At 45.0% G+C, this 16,668-nt stretch overlaps 1 protein-coding gene across 3 annotated transcripts in view; it reads left to right on the forward strand.

Moving 5' to 3' along the window:
* The window catches only part of LOC144106636 (salivary peroxidase/catechol oxidase-like), a 47,891-nt gene that overhangs the window by 17,279 nt on the left and 13,944 nt on the right, over positions 1-16,668 (forward strand). For 2 of the 3 annotated variants that reach the window (XM_077639476.1, XM_077639477.1), the window contains exons 2-7: positions 5,339-5,502; positions 8,271-8,403; positions 9,743-9,972; positions 11,676-11,873; positions 13,818-13,973; positions 15,353-15,454. In XM_077639476.1, the coding sequence (XP_077495602.1) occupies positions 5,339-5,502; positions 8,271-8,403; positions 9,743-9,972; positions 11,676-11,873; positions 13,818-13,973; positions 15,353-15,454 (983 nt within the window). Of the gene's footprint in view, positions 1-122; positions 163-5,338; positions 5,503-8,270; positions 8,404-9,742; positions 9,973-11,675; positions 11,874-13,817; positions 13,974-15,352; positions 15,455-16,668 lie in introns of those variants that run through there. The other variant, XM_077639478.1, reaches the window with a different exon arrangement.

The following is a 16,668-nucleotide window of genomic DNA, read 5'->3' on the forward strand; positions in this document are numbered from 1 at the left end:
CCGCCACGTTTTAGCCAGCTCAGAAGATAACGAATAAAAATAAAACTGCGCATCTCAGTACAAAAATCGCAACCGCAGCAGGCAGCTCCCTATAATAGACATCGACTGACGCCAACTATGAGGCATTTCCGCCACTGCTGCAATGGACTCGTTTCGTTGCTGGTAAGTTTTAGTAATTTTGCAGAGCTTTGATACGATATTTCCTCTCAGCAGAAATATATTATGCGAGTAGGAGAAAATATTTGTCTCCTTATTGAAGAGCATTGCGTGTTTCCAAAGATGGCTATAATTTGCTCTCCAGTTTGTAAAAAAACTACAGGAAAAATTACGTCACGTAAAGCTACGCTTCCACGTCAAAGACTATTGTCTTTAACTCTGCTCTAATCTGAAATACAGTTACACCAAACATTCACGACTCTGGAAATTCCCTGCGTTTCATGCAACTTATGCAAGCTGCTGCATCGAGTTTGGAGCGCAATTTCTTGATAGGAATTCCGCAGAAATCTGCTGCTTATGCTGCATATAAGTATACCATATTACGGACGACCCTCTGAGTCCATTAAGGTCATTTGGAGTCGCGTTAAAGGCGTCTTTGCGTTTCGTCGCCAATGAAAGTCTGTGTTTGAAGCTGCCTCTCATACCGCGCTTCCAGATATTGAATGAAGACCTAATCATTTTAATCTCGAGCACTGTTTTGCATTTAACCCAGGTATTAAGGCAGGGGAATTATACATTGCTGAGTCTGGGTCAGAGCTCAGTACAAATGATGTTGTCACCGAAGCCGTAGACCCGGCCTGTCGCAACGACGTTTTTTGATCTTTGAACGGCGTTTCGGCATTTGGAATATAAACAGAGATCGAGAGATTTCGCAGAGATTTTCCGTCGGCATGAAACACGATTTTCGTAATAAATTCGTTTCGCAAGTTACAACGGGGGAAGAAATGTGCTTCGAGTACTTTTGCAAACAGATAGTTTGGTTTGGTTTACGGGTGTTAAGTGCCCCAAGGCTACTCAGGCTATGAAGGGCACCGTAGTGGAGCTTTCGGAAATTATGACCACCTGGAGTTCTTTAACGTGCACTGACATAGGACAGTACACGGGCCCATAGAATTTTCCTTCCATCGAAATTCGACTGCCGCGGCCGGGATCGAACCCGCGTCTTTCGGGTCAGGCGAATAAATAGTGGCCGATGGTGTCCTTTCCAGTTTATTAAGCGATCTTAGCAGCTTAATGCGCGAGCTTTGCAAATTTATTCGAAAAAGTACGCAGCTCGTTTTTGTCTCTGCGCTGCTTTCTCTTGTGATGCACGCAACAGAATATTTCTAAAAGTCCTAAGCCACAACAGCTTTAAGAACAACTGTCTGTTAGCCTTCTGACCAAGTTTAAATCTGAGGTGCAAAAATTAACTTTGCTTCAACTTTTAAATCAGTTTTGAGTCATTTAGGAATAAACACCGTCAAATGACCGCTCTTAACAGCTATTCAATATTTTTTGGTCCATTTTTGTTTTAAATAACCATATCTTTGTTGCAAGATCCCGTTGTTGAAAGATCTTCTAACAACAGATCTTGCGATCTGTTGTGACATTTTACTTATCCAGCTAGGGCCGACAGCGGGCCCTGGCTGAACGCCCTGTTTCTGTCAATAACCGGGGACAGCTTGAGATCGGCATTCTTTTGCTTGCAATATTCACCACTGTTCATCTCTCCAAAGATATCAATATCCACCAGCATGGCTGTAATATTACTTGCGGAAACTAGCCACAGCCAGCCTTATAAGAATTTACTGCAACGAACATTCATAAATGTTCCAAGTGAAGCAGATTAAAGCAAGGCTGGTTTTCGCTGTCAGACTGCAATGATGCGAGCAGCAGCATACGAGGCTACGACTAATCGGAACAGTAGCCACAAAACGTCACAGTGAAGTCTGAGTGACAGCGTCCTAATAAACAGCCTTTTAAGGAAGTCGCTTATGCAGAAATAGCCTTTAAAAATCACTAGAAACAGTTCCACCGTTCACATGTACAATTTAAGAATACTGCTGAACTGTATACAATCCAAACGTTTTCAGAACGGTTTTGCGTTATTTTTTTTTCCAGGAGCTTAGCAAGTGGTCTCTGTCTGGCAAATTGTTTATTCGGATGAATTACAAGTGAAACACTAAGGTTTTAAAAGGGATGAAAGCAATGGAGGAGATTTTTGTGCACAGTGATTATTGCGAACTACTCAGAGCTCTTGGCAAGTCTAAGGGCACTTGCAGGCAAAAAGGAACTGTCCAGACTAATACGTACTTAACAAGAAAGGCCCGATCCAAGGGTGTTCACGCGTGTTTTCCTTGTAGGCACTGGTTTTGTAAACTTTACGTTTTCCAACCTAGCGGACCTGAATGCCACCGTCATGAGATTGCAACATAGTTTGAAAGGTTGACGAAGCTCAGCTGTGCAACAGGTGCAGACTCTGGTGTTTCCCATCGCCGTACCTGCGACGTTGTCACACAAGGCAGCGTGCTGTGTGCTGTGATTGAAATTTTTGTGGCGATATCGGCTAATAAGAAAAAAATACTGCACTCAAGAGCAATGCGACAAACCATAAGAAATCGATCTAAGTAGATTCGAATGTTTATCATAGTTAATATTCTTGTCTAGAGGACGGTATGGAGGTGCTATTCTTCTCGCTGTTTTTAACTCAATTTGGGTTGATTTAGTTTTCTGACGCAAGCTTGCTAAAAATCTGCGCAAAATTTCATCTTCGTCGTCAGATCTTGACAGGCTACTGTCTGATATTGACGGGCAATGTTAATATAATACAAGCAAGGACACATTGCACAGACAGACAGAGAAGCAGGCCAGTGCACTGTGAAATGTCAGTGCACGTTAAAACCTCCGGCGATCTAAATTGTTCCTGAGCCCTCCGCTACGCCATCCCTCGAAGCCTGCATTCTCTTTGAGGCGTTAAATCGCCCATGCCATACCATACCATACCATACCATACCATACCATACCATACCATACCATGCCATGCCATGCCATACCATGCCAGATGCAGACAGACAGACAGAGACATGCGGAGAGACAGACATTAGATTGGGCCGAAAAAATAAAGAAAAATAGAGTGTCCCGCACCGCCAGAATGCGTACACAGACACATATATTAGTGTGGGCAGAGAAAAAAGAAAGAAAAATAATGTTGCCCAGCCCGCACCGTCAGCGTACACAGAAACACACGGACAGATTAGTAGAGAAATTTCTCTGTTTTTGTGATCGCTGCTTTGTTGCGGCTTGTTGATGCCGCAGGCAAGAACTGCATGCACTGGAAGCGGCAGCTGCCGATAGACGCTAGATCACCTTTCGCCACAGTCCCGAGCTGTTTTTATACGCGAGTACACTGTACCAATTGGGGGGGGGGGGGGGAACAACTTTCGTTAGCCGTGTTTCCAGCAGGAGCTTCGCTCGGCAACATGTCTGCGTACCGTCGGCCTTCGCTTTGAGATTAGCCAGACACAGAGTGCAGTGATAGGGTCTCCTGAATATAAGCGACACTGCACGTTGAGTCCCGTGTACTATTTTCCGGCAGCTTCGCCTCCTCAGACTGCACAAAATTCTGAACACGCAAGCATTTTCACGTTCGGCGTTAGGGCAATGCATCGGAAATGTATGCAGCAGCATTGGTAAATGCACCTGCGATACACGCTTAGTAGCAGAATCTCATAGTCAGGGAGACATGGAGGAATGTTCACTCCAATTATTCGAGTGAAGCGCCCTCTGCAAAGGTAATTTTTCGGAACGAATATTTGAGTTTCTGCAGTGTGAAATTTGCTGTAGAGCAGGCACACAAGTGGAAAGAATGGTCATGCGAATGGTCATGCGAGACTACTCTAGGCACACTTTCTCCCTAATTGCAACTAGTATATTATATAGCTGAGCATACACCTATGGCAACGATGCCCCTGGTAGTGATAACCCATGGTGACCCATCGGTACATATTTTCTTGTTTTGAAACAAAAACGTTTTCGCAGAATTTGGCTGCGCATGCAGTTATTACGTGTTACACGCGCACTATTACGCATATGCAATACCTATACCCGCAATCGATTCCTGTCTAGGCATATATTATTCAAAACCAATACTTGCTCCTTTGGATGGTCTCTGATTTTCAGTGATGTCCCATAAAATCCAAATCTATAACGGCATACTCTGCTTGACTGAGGCAAGCAGCGATCGTGATGCCGTTTATTAATCAGTCGCCACGATCGTGATCAGGTCAATAACTTTGTCCTCAATCAGCTGCCAGCCTCCTGCATCGCCCCAACTTTCCCACTTTCGTCCAGCAACCTGATGACTCACTGCCGGTCTATTCCCACGTTTGCCTTTCCTTGGAATTCACTCCTTTACCCGAAGGAACCAACAAATACCCCCACCCCCCTCTATGTATTATATGCCTTGTGCATGCCCATTCGCTAGTAATCTCCGGGGGAATATTATCTCGCCTTTCTTTACTGACCCCTGCCTCTTCGTTCCTGTATCTTGACTTACGCCAACCATCTTCGCTTCCAGGGACCATCCCACTTTATGCTTAAGTCAATTCTATTAGAGCCCTAGTACCTGCCCTGCAGATGAGAGATCGCAAGATATTATTGTATGCATAATTCTTGAGGGATAATGGTAAGCTGCTATTCATGACCTCAGAGTGCTTCGAATGCACCATGTCCGTATTGTTCTAGCTATTTCTTTCCCATGATTCGTATCTCCTTTCACTACTTTCCTGGAATGCTTGCATTCCAGAGCACCTTCCAATATCTCGCCGACTCTCGTAAACTGATGGCCCCTTCTTGGGCTATTTAATATTTTTTTTGAGTTTCGTTCACATTAATTCCCGACTCCATCAATTTGGTTTTTGTGCTTAAGTCCTATATCGTGTACTGCAATGTGTTCTCTCCGTTACTCAGCCAGGCAACGGGGCAACCAAATAAGTGATTCCTCAGGTATTCCCCGTTGACTTTCATATCCTTATAATTACCGAACCCTATGAACACCTTATGAAAACACGTGATGAATAGGACTGTAGAGATTGTGTACCATAGTCTGACAGCACATATAGCGGGCTCCAAAATCTTCATCTTAGACTGGCTCAGCCAACACACACTGTTATATTTCGTAATAAGCAAAAACGGTTCTCATAAAATAATTCGTTGATACACTGCATAAGACCACATCCGGGATTACAGCCGCCCACTTGTGACTTGATAGGGAATGTGATTGTTCATTTTCGTCAGACATGCGTTTTTATATTCATCGGCATGTGTTTTGTAAAGAACGTATTGTGGTCTTATGCACTTACAGGATATTATTGATATCGCTCGCCGCCATTGTCACGGCTGTGACGTCCGGAGCATGGGGTCTGAGCGCCAGGGACGTGGACGCAGCCATGGAAAGGGCTGAAGAAACGCTTCGAGCTGAGAGAGCTGCCGCGCTGCACGCGGCACGGACACGCAGAGATGTTTCCGGTAAGCTCCGACCAGAGGTGAAATGCGCCGTGAGCTCTTGTCCGTCGTGGCACAGGCTCTAGCCGAGTGGTGTAGCTGACTGTGGGCCCTTCGATCTTAGTACATCGTCAACACTGTTGAACGATGCAAAGGAGCTCATACGGCAGTCCAGAAACTTCATAGCTGTTGAGAGAGAGAAAGAGCGCTCTTCTAATCTTTCGAAACTTTTAGACACAGGGGCATATTTTTACTCGCACAAAACAGACGAGAAGCATCGATGAAAGTCTGAGTACTTTTGGATAAAACTGCACGTAACACAAGAGTACAGAGCCTAGGTGGGGGGGGGGGGGGGGAGCAGTTGTGGCAGTTGGCACATCCCGTTACCTAATAATGGCTTAACTATCTCGATCAATTAGCGAATTATATGACAGGCCATGGCGCCTGTTCGTGATGGGGTTTCTAATGCTGTCGGATTAAGGGGAAATTAGGAGAGAAGTAACACAAAGGGAGAGATCAAGAGGCGAAGGTACATGACAACATGAAGCACGAGAACAGGAAACATTCGTGCCCCTGCCAAAAGCACTCAAGAAAATGAAAATGGAAACTGGTGACGACACACTCAGCAGTTATGACACGTGCCATGAAAGAAGAAAACCTGTTCTCAACTCTCTACAGATGAAACCTTTCGTAGATCCCCCAGCCGTCCATCCTGTGATCATTTGACTTAAAAGCAGGAATTTTATTGTTTTTTTTTCTGCAATGCACCCAAAATAGTCTAACAGAACATCCCCCGTAATGGGTATGGCCTGCAGAGGTAAACAACTACCAAAACAACCTTAACGCCTCCCAACAGTTCTTGTTTATTTCCTTCAATTCTTTATGTTCCTTCCAAGCCTCTAATCACGCCATTATGCCCCCTCCCCCTCAAAAAGTCACGTCTTCATCTCAGGTATAAGAATACTTGCTGATTACGTAGGTGATGAAGAATAGTATGAAACATATTAGTTCAAAAGACGGCAGAGAGGGGAAGAAGACAACAGCACGGGTGCCTTGGCACCTGTCCCGTAAAATCATCCTTGTCCCTGTCTCACTTTTCGCGCTAACATGTGTTAGCGAGCGTTATTTTCATTACGTCTCTGCTTACTTTCGTATGGACCGTTCCTCCTTAAATCAATCAATCAATCAATCAATCAATCAATCAATCAATCAATCAATCAATCCCTAACTCAATAATCATTAAATCAATCAATTAGTCAACAATCATTCAATCAATTTTATTACCCAGAAAGTCGGGAGGCGAGAGTTGTGGGTTGCCTGGTGGTCCCCGAAGCCATGTGCCCGATTTCCTCGGGGTGGCTGAAGCACGTACGCGGGAGGGTTTCTTCCCCGCCAAGCGTGTGCCCGTGTGCGTCTTTTGTCTTTGGGTTTGTCTCCTGCTTGTATTTGTGTGTTCCAAAGAGCGTGAGCGTCAACATAGACGCTAACCGGAACACCGTTCACGTGACCCAGAGCCGTACAGTGAAAAAGGGCGAGACCAGTGTTGTTCGCGTTCGTGCGCGAGCTGTACGTGGAGGGGAGCCCAGGATAGTGTACACTGCGTACATGTTAAGCTTTTTATCTGAACTCTACCTTGTAGTTGATCTCCACGTGCATATATGTTCTTTACTAGTTACCCAAAACATATCACATGTTTCGCAGCATCTCTAGTCAGTAATGCTGCAAATGGACCTGATTGGTCTTCCATGCTGTTTGTCCAAAACGTGGCACAAACAGGGTGTTGCCTGAATGGCAGATTAAGAGAACACGAAAGGGATTTGACTTACTCTAATGACCGCAACCTGGCGCTTCACTGCTTCGATTGCACAAAGGAAAATAAGAAAAATAAGAAAGTCTGCAAACCCATGTTTGATAACTGCTGAACCTCCGAAAGAAGCAAGGACCGAACCACGAGGGAAATAATTGAAGATCAAAGGATTTTAGCTCTGGGTGACCTTTGCGTTATAAACATTCTCTTGCCCTATCAGGAAAAGAACGGGCGTACTTGGAAAAACGCGCGAAACGCGATTAGCATTCAATCTTGCTTCTCTCTCTTTTGCGCACGGCATTTGTTTTCCACCTGTCCCGCATAAAGCCATCTGTATATAAACATGTAGTTTTCATGAATAAACTTAGTTGAGAGTCAGGAAAAAAAAACAGCGCTGTGTGTGTCTTCTGTGTTCCTTCTGCGTCCGCGTCTTTTGCGCTCTTTAAACCAAGTATTGGCAACGTTATTGCGCTACTCTGGACAAGAAAGAGGAAGGGACTCTTTGTGTGTGGTCATTCATCCATTGCTCTTTTGCAGTAACGAATCCAGACCTGTGGTCAGTCGTGCGTCTTGGATGCCATGGCCAACTCATATCCATCTATTTTAATGAAATTGAGCGTACACCCGATGTCGAAAATATACCGCCCAATGGATTTCCTTACAAGCCGTGAGGTGGAGCTCTCGTACCACTGGCAGCAATGAGTTACGGAAGGGCAAGTAGAAATGATGCTCTGATATTCGATATATCTAGAGCGCTGGCCAAACAAAACACGAGCCAGAAGCAAACCGACTGCCTCTATACTTTTCAGAAACGGGGCAGTACAATACGTGGCTATATATTTTTTTCTCTTATGCATTGGTCTCTCTCTCTCTCTCTCTCTTGTGCAATGTCTCTAATTGGATTTTATGATCCCCGAACAATCAATGGATGCGTTCAAATGTGAAATTGAATTCGCCCCCCGCCCCTGTCATGTGGTACTTGCAGAAGGAGGCCGTGCAGCTGGCTGCCCCTATGCGTCGATGCGCCACCAGCACAGTCGTCGGGCTACCAAACAGGCAGCCGAACACTCTGAGGTGGCCCGACTCTTCGAGGAGACCACCAAGGAGCTGCTGAGAAGGTACACCCACAATTAAGTTTGCGAGGGCTCACGGTGTCCTTCCATGGTGTCGCATCAAAGAAACCTAAGCGCACAGATGCCGCAATTGTCCCTGGAAGTAACTGTAATGTCTCATGCTCCCGTAAAGTAGCGGTCAGAAATATTTGTTTCAAACTGCCAATTATTTAGTCTCTGAAGCTGATTCCACTCTCTTGGTGACGACGTCTAGACTATGCCTAGACGATGGCCACGATGTCTATAGAAAGAAAAATTCTAGCTTGTCTTCTGATGCCCAATGTGCATCGTTGACGACGCTCGACCAACCACATGGGACAACATTGCGTGTTTATTTTTTTAAACTGTTCATGTTAATTCATTTCCTATGCTTTTGTAGCGATGGCTACATTACGGTAGCATTTCTAGCCTTCAGCGTGGCGGCACCGTGGTGGTGGTGGCACTGCCACCCTGTGGCTTCGCCGCCACGCTGTCACGTGGTTGGTCACATGGTGCGGAGCAGCTGCCGGCGGCGCGGCGCCGTGGCTGGTCACGTGGTTCGCCACCTGGTTGGTCACGTGACTAGCCACGTGGTGAGGAGAAGCTGCGGATGCCGGCGGCGTGGCGCGCCGCCGAAACCGAGCTGCCACAGCTGTGCGCATGCGCCGTGTCAGGTGGGACGAAGATGTAGAAGGAACGCCCAGCGAAACGGAGCGGCGAAAGACTGACTTTGCAGTTCAACTGACCAAGTTCCACTCGGCCAGCTGTAGCTATCGCATCACTCCAGGTTTAAACAGAGCTACTTTTCTGTGTTGGCGTGAACCTGCTGCTGTTGATATTCTTTTGTTATTTTTATTTTCTCATGCGGTCAAAAAGTAGCTAGTTTCGTAAAAAAACTATAAATACACAAGTAACACCCTGAACGCACTGATACAGTAGTTATTAAAGGTATTTTCCGGACGACGGTAATGCCATGTGATCATTAGCCTGGCAGTGCATACCATTGAATATTGCATAACTTCGGCAGCCAACGGCAGTGCACATAGATGTCCAGAACTTCGAGACCACCCAGCGACTTGCCAGAAATCTATCCCTGGTCGTCGACGACAATGCTGCACTGAAACGTTTTCAAGAATTTTAACAGGTGATGCGACGCCGATAATGCGACGCGTAGAAAAATGTATTGTTGCCTGTGTTTTTGGAGTAATTCCGCACCAGATGACTTCAACGCATTATTTCAGGTAGACTTGGTCACAAGATAAGCAATTTTCTTTGAATATGCTTGTGCTTCCCTATAAGTCGTTTGCGTGATCTCTTTAGAAAATGCTGTTCTCTCCTTACTAACAATGAGACACTAAAACTGCAGCCTCAGCGACTCGAACGAGGAATCCTGGAGGGAGGACGAGGTGGAAAGACTTGAAGCGGTGAACCTCGACTCGACTGCGCTGTCCGGCTTCTGTCCGCTGACCAGCGTCACGTGCAACGCGTCCAAGAAGTACCGCGAAGCCGACGGCACGTGCAACAACCTGCAGAACCCGGGATGGGGATCGGCCGCTTCCTGCATGAACCGCTTGCTCCCCGCGGCGTACCAAGACGGTAAGCTGGTGAACACTGTCTACTGTCTAAACGACTAGAGCAAACATTGCGAATAACACAGCATGCGCACACTTCAGGAGCAGCTGGTGCTTTGAAAAGGCTGGACATGTGTCATGCGAGTGTTTGTATCTGTCTGGGCAATCACAACTACAGACTAAGGTCCCCGCACGACTTGCAGTAGAGTTAGTGCTCAAATCGCTCTGCTTCCTATTTTGTTCTCGAGAAAGCACCCGAAAGTGCTCCCCACGCAGAGTAGCATGCCAGAGATTTTTAAATGTCGGCTTAATTCTCTACTTTTTCATTAAAGGATTTCTCTCTCACACACACAAGAAAGTGCAATCATTATTGTGCTTTATATTTTATGCACAAGTTTCATACTCAGTTAACAAATTTTAAAGTTATATGAATTACCCCTGTTAAAGTTTTCAACCCAGAAAGTAATTTCATCCTAACTTCAGACCCTACGCCGCTTTTTTTCACTGACACTTGTGCGCAGTTTCTACCGGCTGGGCGACAGTTTCGCGTAAACTCTTTCACGTGAACGAAATCTTGCGGATGCCAAGTTAAACGACGCAGCCTGTGGATTGACACATTTCTTTTAAATTTAGTTCACAATGTATTGATGAGTTTCATTTTACCTTTCCATCAGTGGTTTGATCTCAGCCTTTGAGGGCATAAAGCTTGTATTGAGTTCACTATAATTTATTCAAGAAGCAAATATGTAACAGGCTGCGCTGTTAGTTCTCGCTTTTGAGAGCGTGCGATATCTCTGCGACGTCACCCGTTGCCGACGCGTACGCCCGCTTATTGTCCCCCACAAGACCGTGCTACCCATAACACATCCAAGTCATCTCTTTTCTGTAAGTTTCGTGAAAATCGAGAACAAGACTTGCCTCGTGCATAAAAGAAACACATTAGCCAAGACAGCCTTTGGACGACTGCTTTTCCACCATTGAAACCATATCATCACAGAAAGCTTAATTTGAACCAGAGCGGCCCCGCCGCGGTGGCTCAGTGGTTAGGGCGCTCGACTACTGATCCGGAGTTCTCGGGTTCGAACCCGACCACGGCGGCTGCGTTTTTATGGAGGAAAAACGCTAAGGCGCCCGTGTGCTGTGCGATGTCAGTGCACGTTAAAGATCACCAGGTGGTCGAAATTATTCCGGTGCCCTCCACTACGGCACCTCATTCTTCCTTTCTTCTGTCACTCCCTCCTTTATCCCTTCCCTTACGGCGCGGTTCAGGTGTCCAACGATATATGAGACAGATACTGCGCCATTTCCGTTCCCCCCAAAAACCAATTATTAATTATTATTATGAACCAGAGCCGAAATTCTACTCCACGATTAGCTCGTCAGAACTTCTTTTCATTTCCAATGGTCATCATTCACACTGTATTTATACTTAGTTCAGGCTTCTTTGCGCAGTAAATGGCGATTTCGTCGAATTAACGCCAACTTCTGAGTTTTTCCCTGCTAGCGATATATTTTATAGAAATTTTTCCTCTTACCATACACACACACAAGGGTGCCTAAAGTAGGTGCATAAACGCAGCATGGGTAAAGCTTCTTCGAAATCATATTTTTATATCCCGGATATGTTTCCTGAAATGTTTCAAAAGTGCCTGACACGAAGCCTCACGTTTTTTGTTCCCCGTTCCACACGGTCACCTTTTACACCCCTTTTCTCACCACCATGCATAGGAGTGAGCTCGCCGCGAGTGGCAGCCAACGGCAGTGCGCTGCCTAACGCCCGCAAGATATCGTACACCGTACACCCCAACACGAGCCACCCGGCCACAAACATCACGCACTTGGTGATGCAGTTCGGGCAGTTCCTGGACCACGACTTTGCCCTTGCGCCGCTTATGCCTGACCCAGGGGAGATCATCAACCTCGGCAGTGAGTCGCATTCTTTGTATAGTGGTCAATTAGCATTAAATCCAGCGATGCGAACTAGGTAATGAGTCCGTCCTTTATTGATTTATAAGAAGATATTGATCCATATAAAGTGGTCAAAATCTACTTCAATCAATCAATCAATGAGCATTTATTTCACAAAAAAAGTGTGCAGGTGGTGAAAAAGGGCGGCGGAGAAAAATCTGCAAGTTTCGCAGCTTGACAAAAGCCCCGTCCGCCCCTCGAGCAGCGACAGGCTTTAGTACATGTAAAAAAAAACGCGCATGCACACACACTGATAACAAAAGAAAAAAAACATGTAATCGATGCTGATCAAGAGTTACAAAGGCAGAAATACAACTCAGATCTGTCATTTATGATAACACATGTTGTAACAGAAAACTGTGTCGAAATAGCACATGGTTGTCAAATATGTAAATCTTGGAAGACAGATGCATGCAGTATAGAAGAGACACAGAAAAACACGATTGCACTTGTATTTGAATATTTCATTCATTTTTTACTTGGTTTGGCACACCAAGGACTGCTGGTCTCTACTTGCGTCTACGTTACCCAAGCACTGTAACTGAAAAAAAAACGCATTAGAGACAAATGCACAAAATAACGCCGCCAAGCACAGTAACAAAGTAAAGTCTAGGGAGGTGTAAGAGAAGGGGTCATTAGGACTTGAGCGGCCTCCTATACAGCAACTGCACGATGCTGGAAATTTTGGAACACCTTTCACAGTCGCAGGTTTATCCGCATTCTTGTCGCATCACTGATGGAACGACACCAGGATAATGGCGACCATAGTGTCAGGAGGACAAGGCACTCGAGCAAACACAGATCAGCGAGTTATCTGCGTGTCTCCTCTGGCGTCTTTGTCCCTGCGTTTTTTCATCAATGTTAAACCAGCTGCTCAAGAGAGAACTCAGTTATGTGAAGCCTTAGTCTTAGCTCTCGGTTAACGTTGCTTGAAAAAATTGAGAGTGGAAACAGCCCGCCGATGCCAATAAAAGGGACTGTGAGTATCGGACATAACTTCGATCTCGATAACCGAAAATCATGGGCAAGCGCGCTACGTTGTTGTGCCATCTCTTGGGGAGCATTTCCCTTCATTGCGTAAAAAAAAAATCCGTGTGCTGCATCATGTTCCTTGCAAAGGCTACACACTGCACGCTGGTTTGCAATGTTTACTCGTTGTGCACATAGTCCACGGCGTCGGTTGAGCAAGTTCCTGTTGCCAAATCACGAAACTCCGGGAAGAGGTGGTCTGCACCACAAAATACTTAAGGCTGGAAAACGAAGCAGGTATCAAAGCACGTTATTTCTTTCGACGTTACTTGCCGCGAGAAGAAAGTGGCGTATGGAAGGCAGGGAGTTTAACCAGTAGACTTTTTCTCTTTTTTTTTTTACTATCACAAACCGCGGCAAAGGGGACGATACATGTAAACGCAAAAAAGTGAAAAGAACACGTGCGGATGAAAGAATGAGGGGTGAAGTAATGATCAACTAATAAGGGTCATGCAAGTCACGATCTATCACACAAATATGACACTTTGTGCAAATGAATCAGTGCCTGGCTTGCTTTTAGGGGTTGAAAAGTGCGCATACTGTTCCTAGAATTTTGCTTTCCACCCACGGGCCAGAGTCGAGGCTGTGCGATGCAGCGCGCAAAGTTTTTCTTGAAGCCCTAATTAGAGGTTATCTACAAAGAATATATTAATATTATGATGTATGTGGGTTCAAAGACTTTTTCTAAGGTGTTAAAATGCCTTAACAAGGGCAAGTACTTATCGTAAAACAGCACCCATTTCAAAACCTCGACAATTTAAGTTGACCTGCGTGGAGAATGACTTCAGGAGAACTGCTGTTTCAAAAACATTCTATTCTTAAAAAACGTAGAGCCGTGACCATGCTAAAGTGGCTTATCGCGGTGTGCTGCAGATCCCAACAACGTCATCGATTGCTGCTCGCCAGGGAAGCGCAACGCCTCGAACTGCTTCTCCATCGACCTCTTCCCGGACGATCCTTTTTTCGGACAGTTCGGCCAGACCTGCATGAACCTGCCCCGATCAGCAGCGTGCACTCGCTGCACACTAGGCAAGTACGCCGGGATTTTGTCCGTCGTGCTGCGGCGATTGATGATGCGCGAGGCGTTCCTTTATGCACTTAGTCGGCTCTAAGGTGAGTCATGCCAGAGTGGCATCGCTAGCTCGTTCACATCCCAATTTGGACTCATACTTTTACGCATTAGCAGTGAGGACTATAACTGAGTTTTAAATTTTGTTTATTTATTTATCCTTATACACCGCAACCCCGGCGAGGCTATTCTGGCAATAACTGTTATGGCACCAAGGTGTACAGAGCAAGACAGTTAACTTATCAACATTTTTTTATCCGTTGAAATGCGACTAACAATATTGCTTATTTTTATTTACTAATTTATGCAGCTACATCGCACAATGGGAAATTATTGTCGGTGGTTACAATAATAATCAGTCCCTAAAATCAACAATATACAAAATCTAAACAAAACGGCAATACTCAATGGTGACAGGCCTCAGGCAAGGCCGATAAAAGCAAAGTACAGTGTGGAGCCACGTTGATAATTATTACATCCCAGCTATTCCACTCTTGTATGGCGAATGCGAAGAAAGAGCGATGATAAACAAGCGTGCGCAGGCCAAGTTCGAAACTTCTTTAGTGCGGTCGGTTCCAAGAGAAATATACTACATTGCCCAGCCGAAAAGAAGCACGCGGGGAAACTGATAAGATAGGAAAGAGGCTGAATATCGACTTCTAATCTTCTCAATTTTCCTGTGTGAATCTTTTTGGCAGGCATATTTTCTTAATAAAAAACTGCGTTCCCGTCAAAGTTCCTGAAATTAATGCCGCTAGACTGTATGACATAAAATAGCATCTTCTAAAACAGATTGATGTTGCCAGATTAGTACCCCATACATTTGCCCTCATTAGGCTGCCAAAGGCTCAAGTATTCAGGCTGCCACCAAAGTTACATAGGATGTGGAGAAGGAGTCCAGTGGAGGGCGGCTCTTCCGTTCGTTCTCCAAGAAACGCCTTAACTCTATGCGCCTAATACTTGAAGCCAGTTTTTTTCTTTCGCAGCATCCAGAATATACATAATTTTGAAGCTAGAATTATTGTCTTTCAAAAACGTCTTTTTTTTTTCTTCAAGAGGCATTCTTCTCTGAGAAACTACAACGTCATGCCAGAAAGGCGTAATTAACAAGATATAAGTAAAATTGCACAAAAAAGCAATAGAACACACTTGTAACTTCTCGTTTCTGAACTTAGGCTTTCAACTCATGATTGGTTTAAATTACCGCGCGTGGAAATGTCGAAACGGTGTTATTATTTCAATTGCTAAACAAACAACGGTTTGAAAAATAGAGACGTTCTAATAGAATACCTTTTTTTGTACCCCCGATAAAATTGCGATTCTTTTCACTGCTTTGCAGGACAGCGACAACAGCAGGACATTCTCACTTCCTACATAGACACGTCTCAGATATATGGAAGCTCACAGGCGGATACTCTCAGACTCCGATCAATGTCCGGCGGTAAGTCTAGACACGTAGTTTTCAACAACGGGAGACATAGACAAATGCAGGGCTAACTGGAGGCACGTGGGAAAGGTCTTTGCCCTGCTATAGATGTAGGCATGATAGACAAATGATAGATGATATACAAATGAAGGAGCATAAATACACTTTGCTTAAAAGGTTCAGGGAAAGCGTGCAGAATGTGGTCGAGGAGTATGGATGACCATGCGCCAAAGACCCCCCCCCCCCCCCCCCCAGTTATCTGGAAGCGTGGCGGCTTTATCGAAAAGTGAGGCGCCCAGTATTGTGTTAATAGTAACAACGAATCAAATCCCCGTATCTTTTTGAATGAGGCGTATAGTGATGGCGGCGGGTCTAATATTATAAGCAATACAGTTCGCCCCTAAAAAAGTCATAGGCAATTTGCTCTTACTGTAGAATATCTTTAACACGAAAGGAACGCAGTTAGGTATGCATTTGAGTGTGGTTAAGATGGTTAAGGCAATACCGATTTCATGTGAACTGCGGGTCTAATTTTCTGGGTGGCTAATTAGGCGTATTACGAAAGGAATGTGGACGTATGTAGGGATGGTGACATATCACGGCGTTTTTCAGTAAATGAAAAGCCGGGTAATTCTTCAAATGAGAAAACCTTACATGTCATACTGATACCAAAAATTCTGGAGAAAAACATTTTTGAGCGGGAAACCGTTGATGAACGCTATCGTCAAAAACGTTTCTCATTGTTTTCCTACGGCAGCCTTAACTGTTCGATGCGATCGGTGGAAACACTTCAAACGAAGGCTTTTTCTACATACCAGAAGACTGGACCATTACCTTGAAAATTTCCGTAACAGTATCTTACAATTTTCTTATTTCAAAATTTTTTGTCCGAGAATGGTGGACATGCTACACTGTAGACGATCAGGCATTCTATTGCTCACATTTATTCAGACTACCCACAGCTTCGCACCGTCTACCGAAAATTCAGTGTATACGTTTTTTTCTTGCATTTAGGCTTAATTAAATATTTCGATATTCAGTCCTGATATTAAAAAAATGCTGGTGATTTAGCATTCCTAACTACGAAATACTGTCCGAAAGCAGGTTTTTCACGTGGACACCAACGCCACGTAAATGAAGGCGCGATTGAAAGCGTGTTTCCTTTCCTTTCGCGAGTTGCGCACAGGTGGAAGTTGATGAAGACGACCTGCAATGCAGAGCGCGAGAGT

The sequence above is a fragment of the Amblyomma americanum genome, chromosome 10, assembly GCF_052857255.1.
Source record: "Amblyomma americanum isolate KBUSLIRL-KWMA chromosome 10, ASM5285725v1, whole genome shotgun sequence".
Lineage (NCBI taxonomy): Eukaryota > Metazoa > Arthropoda > Arachnida > Ixodida > Ixodidae > Amblyomma > Amblyomma americanum.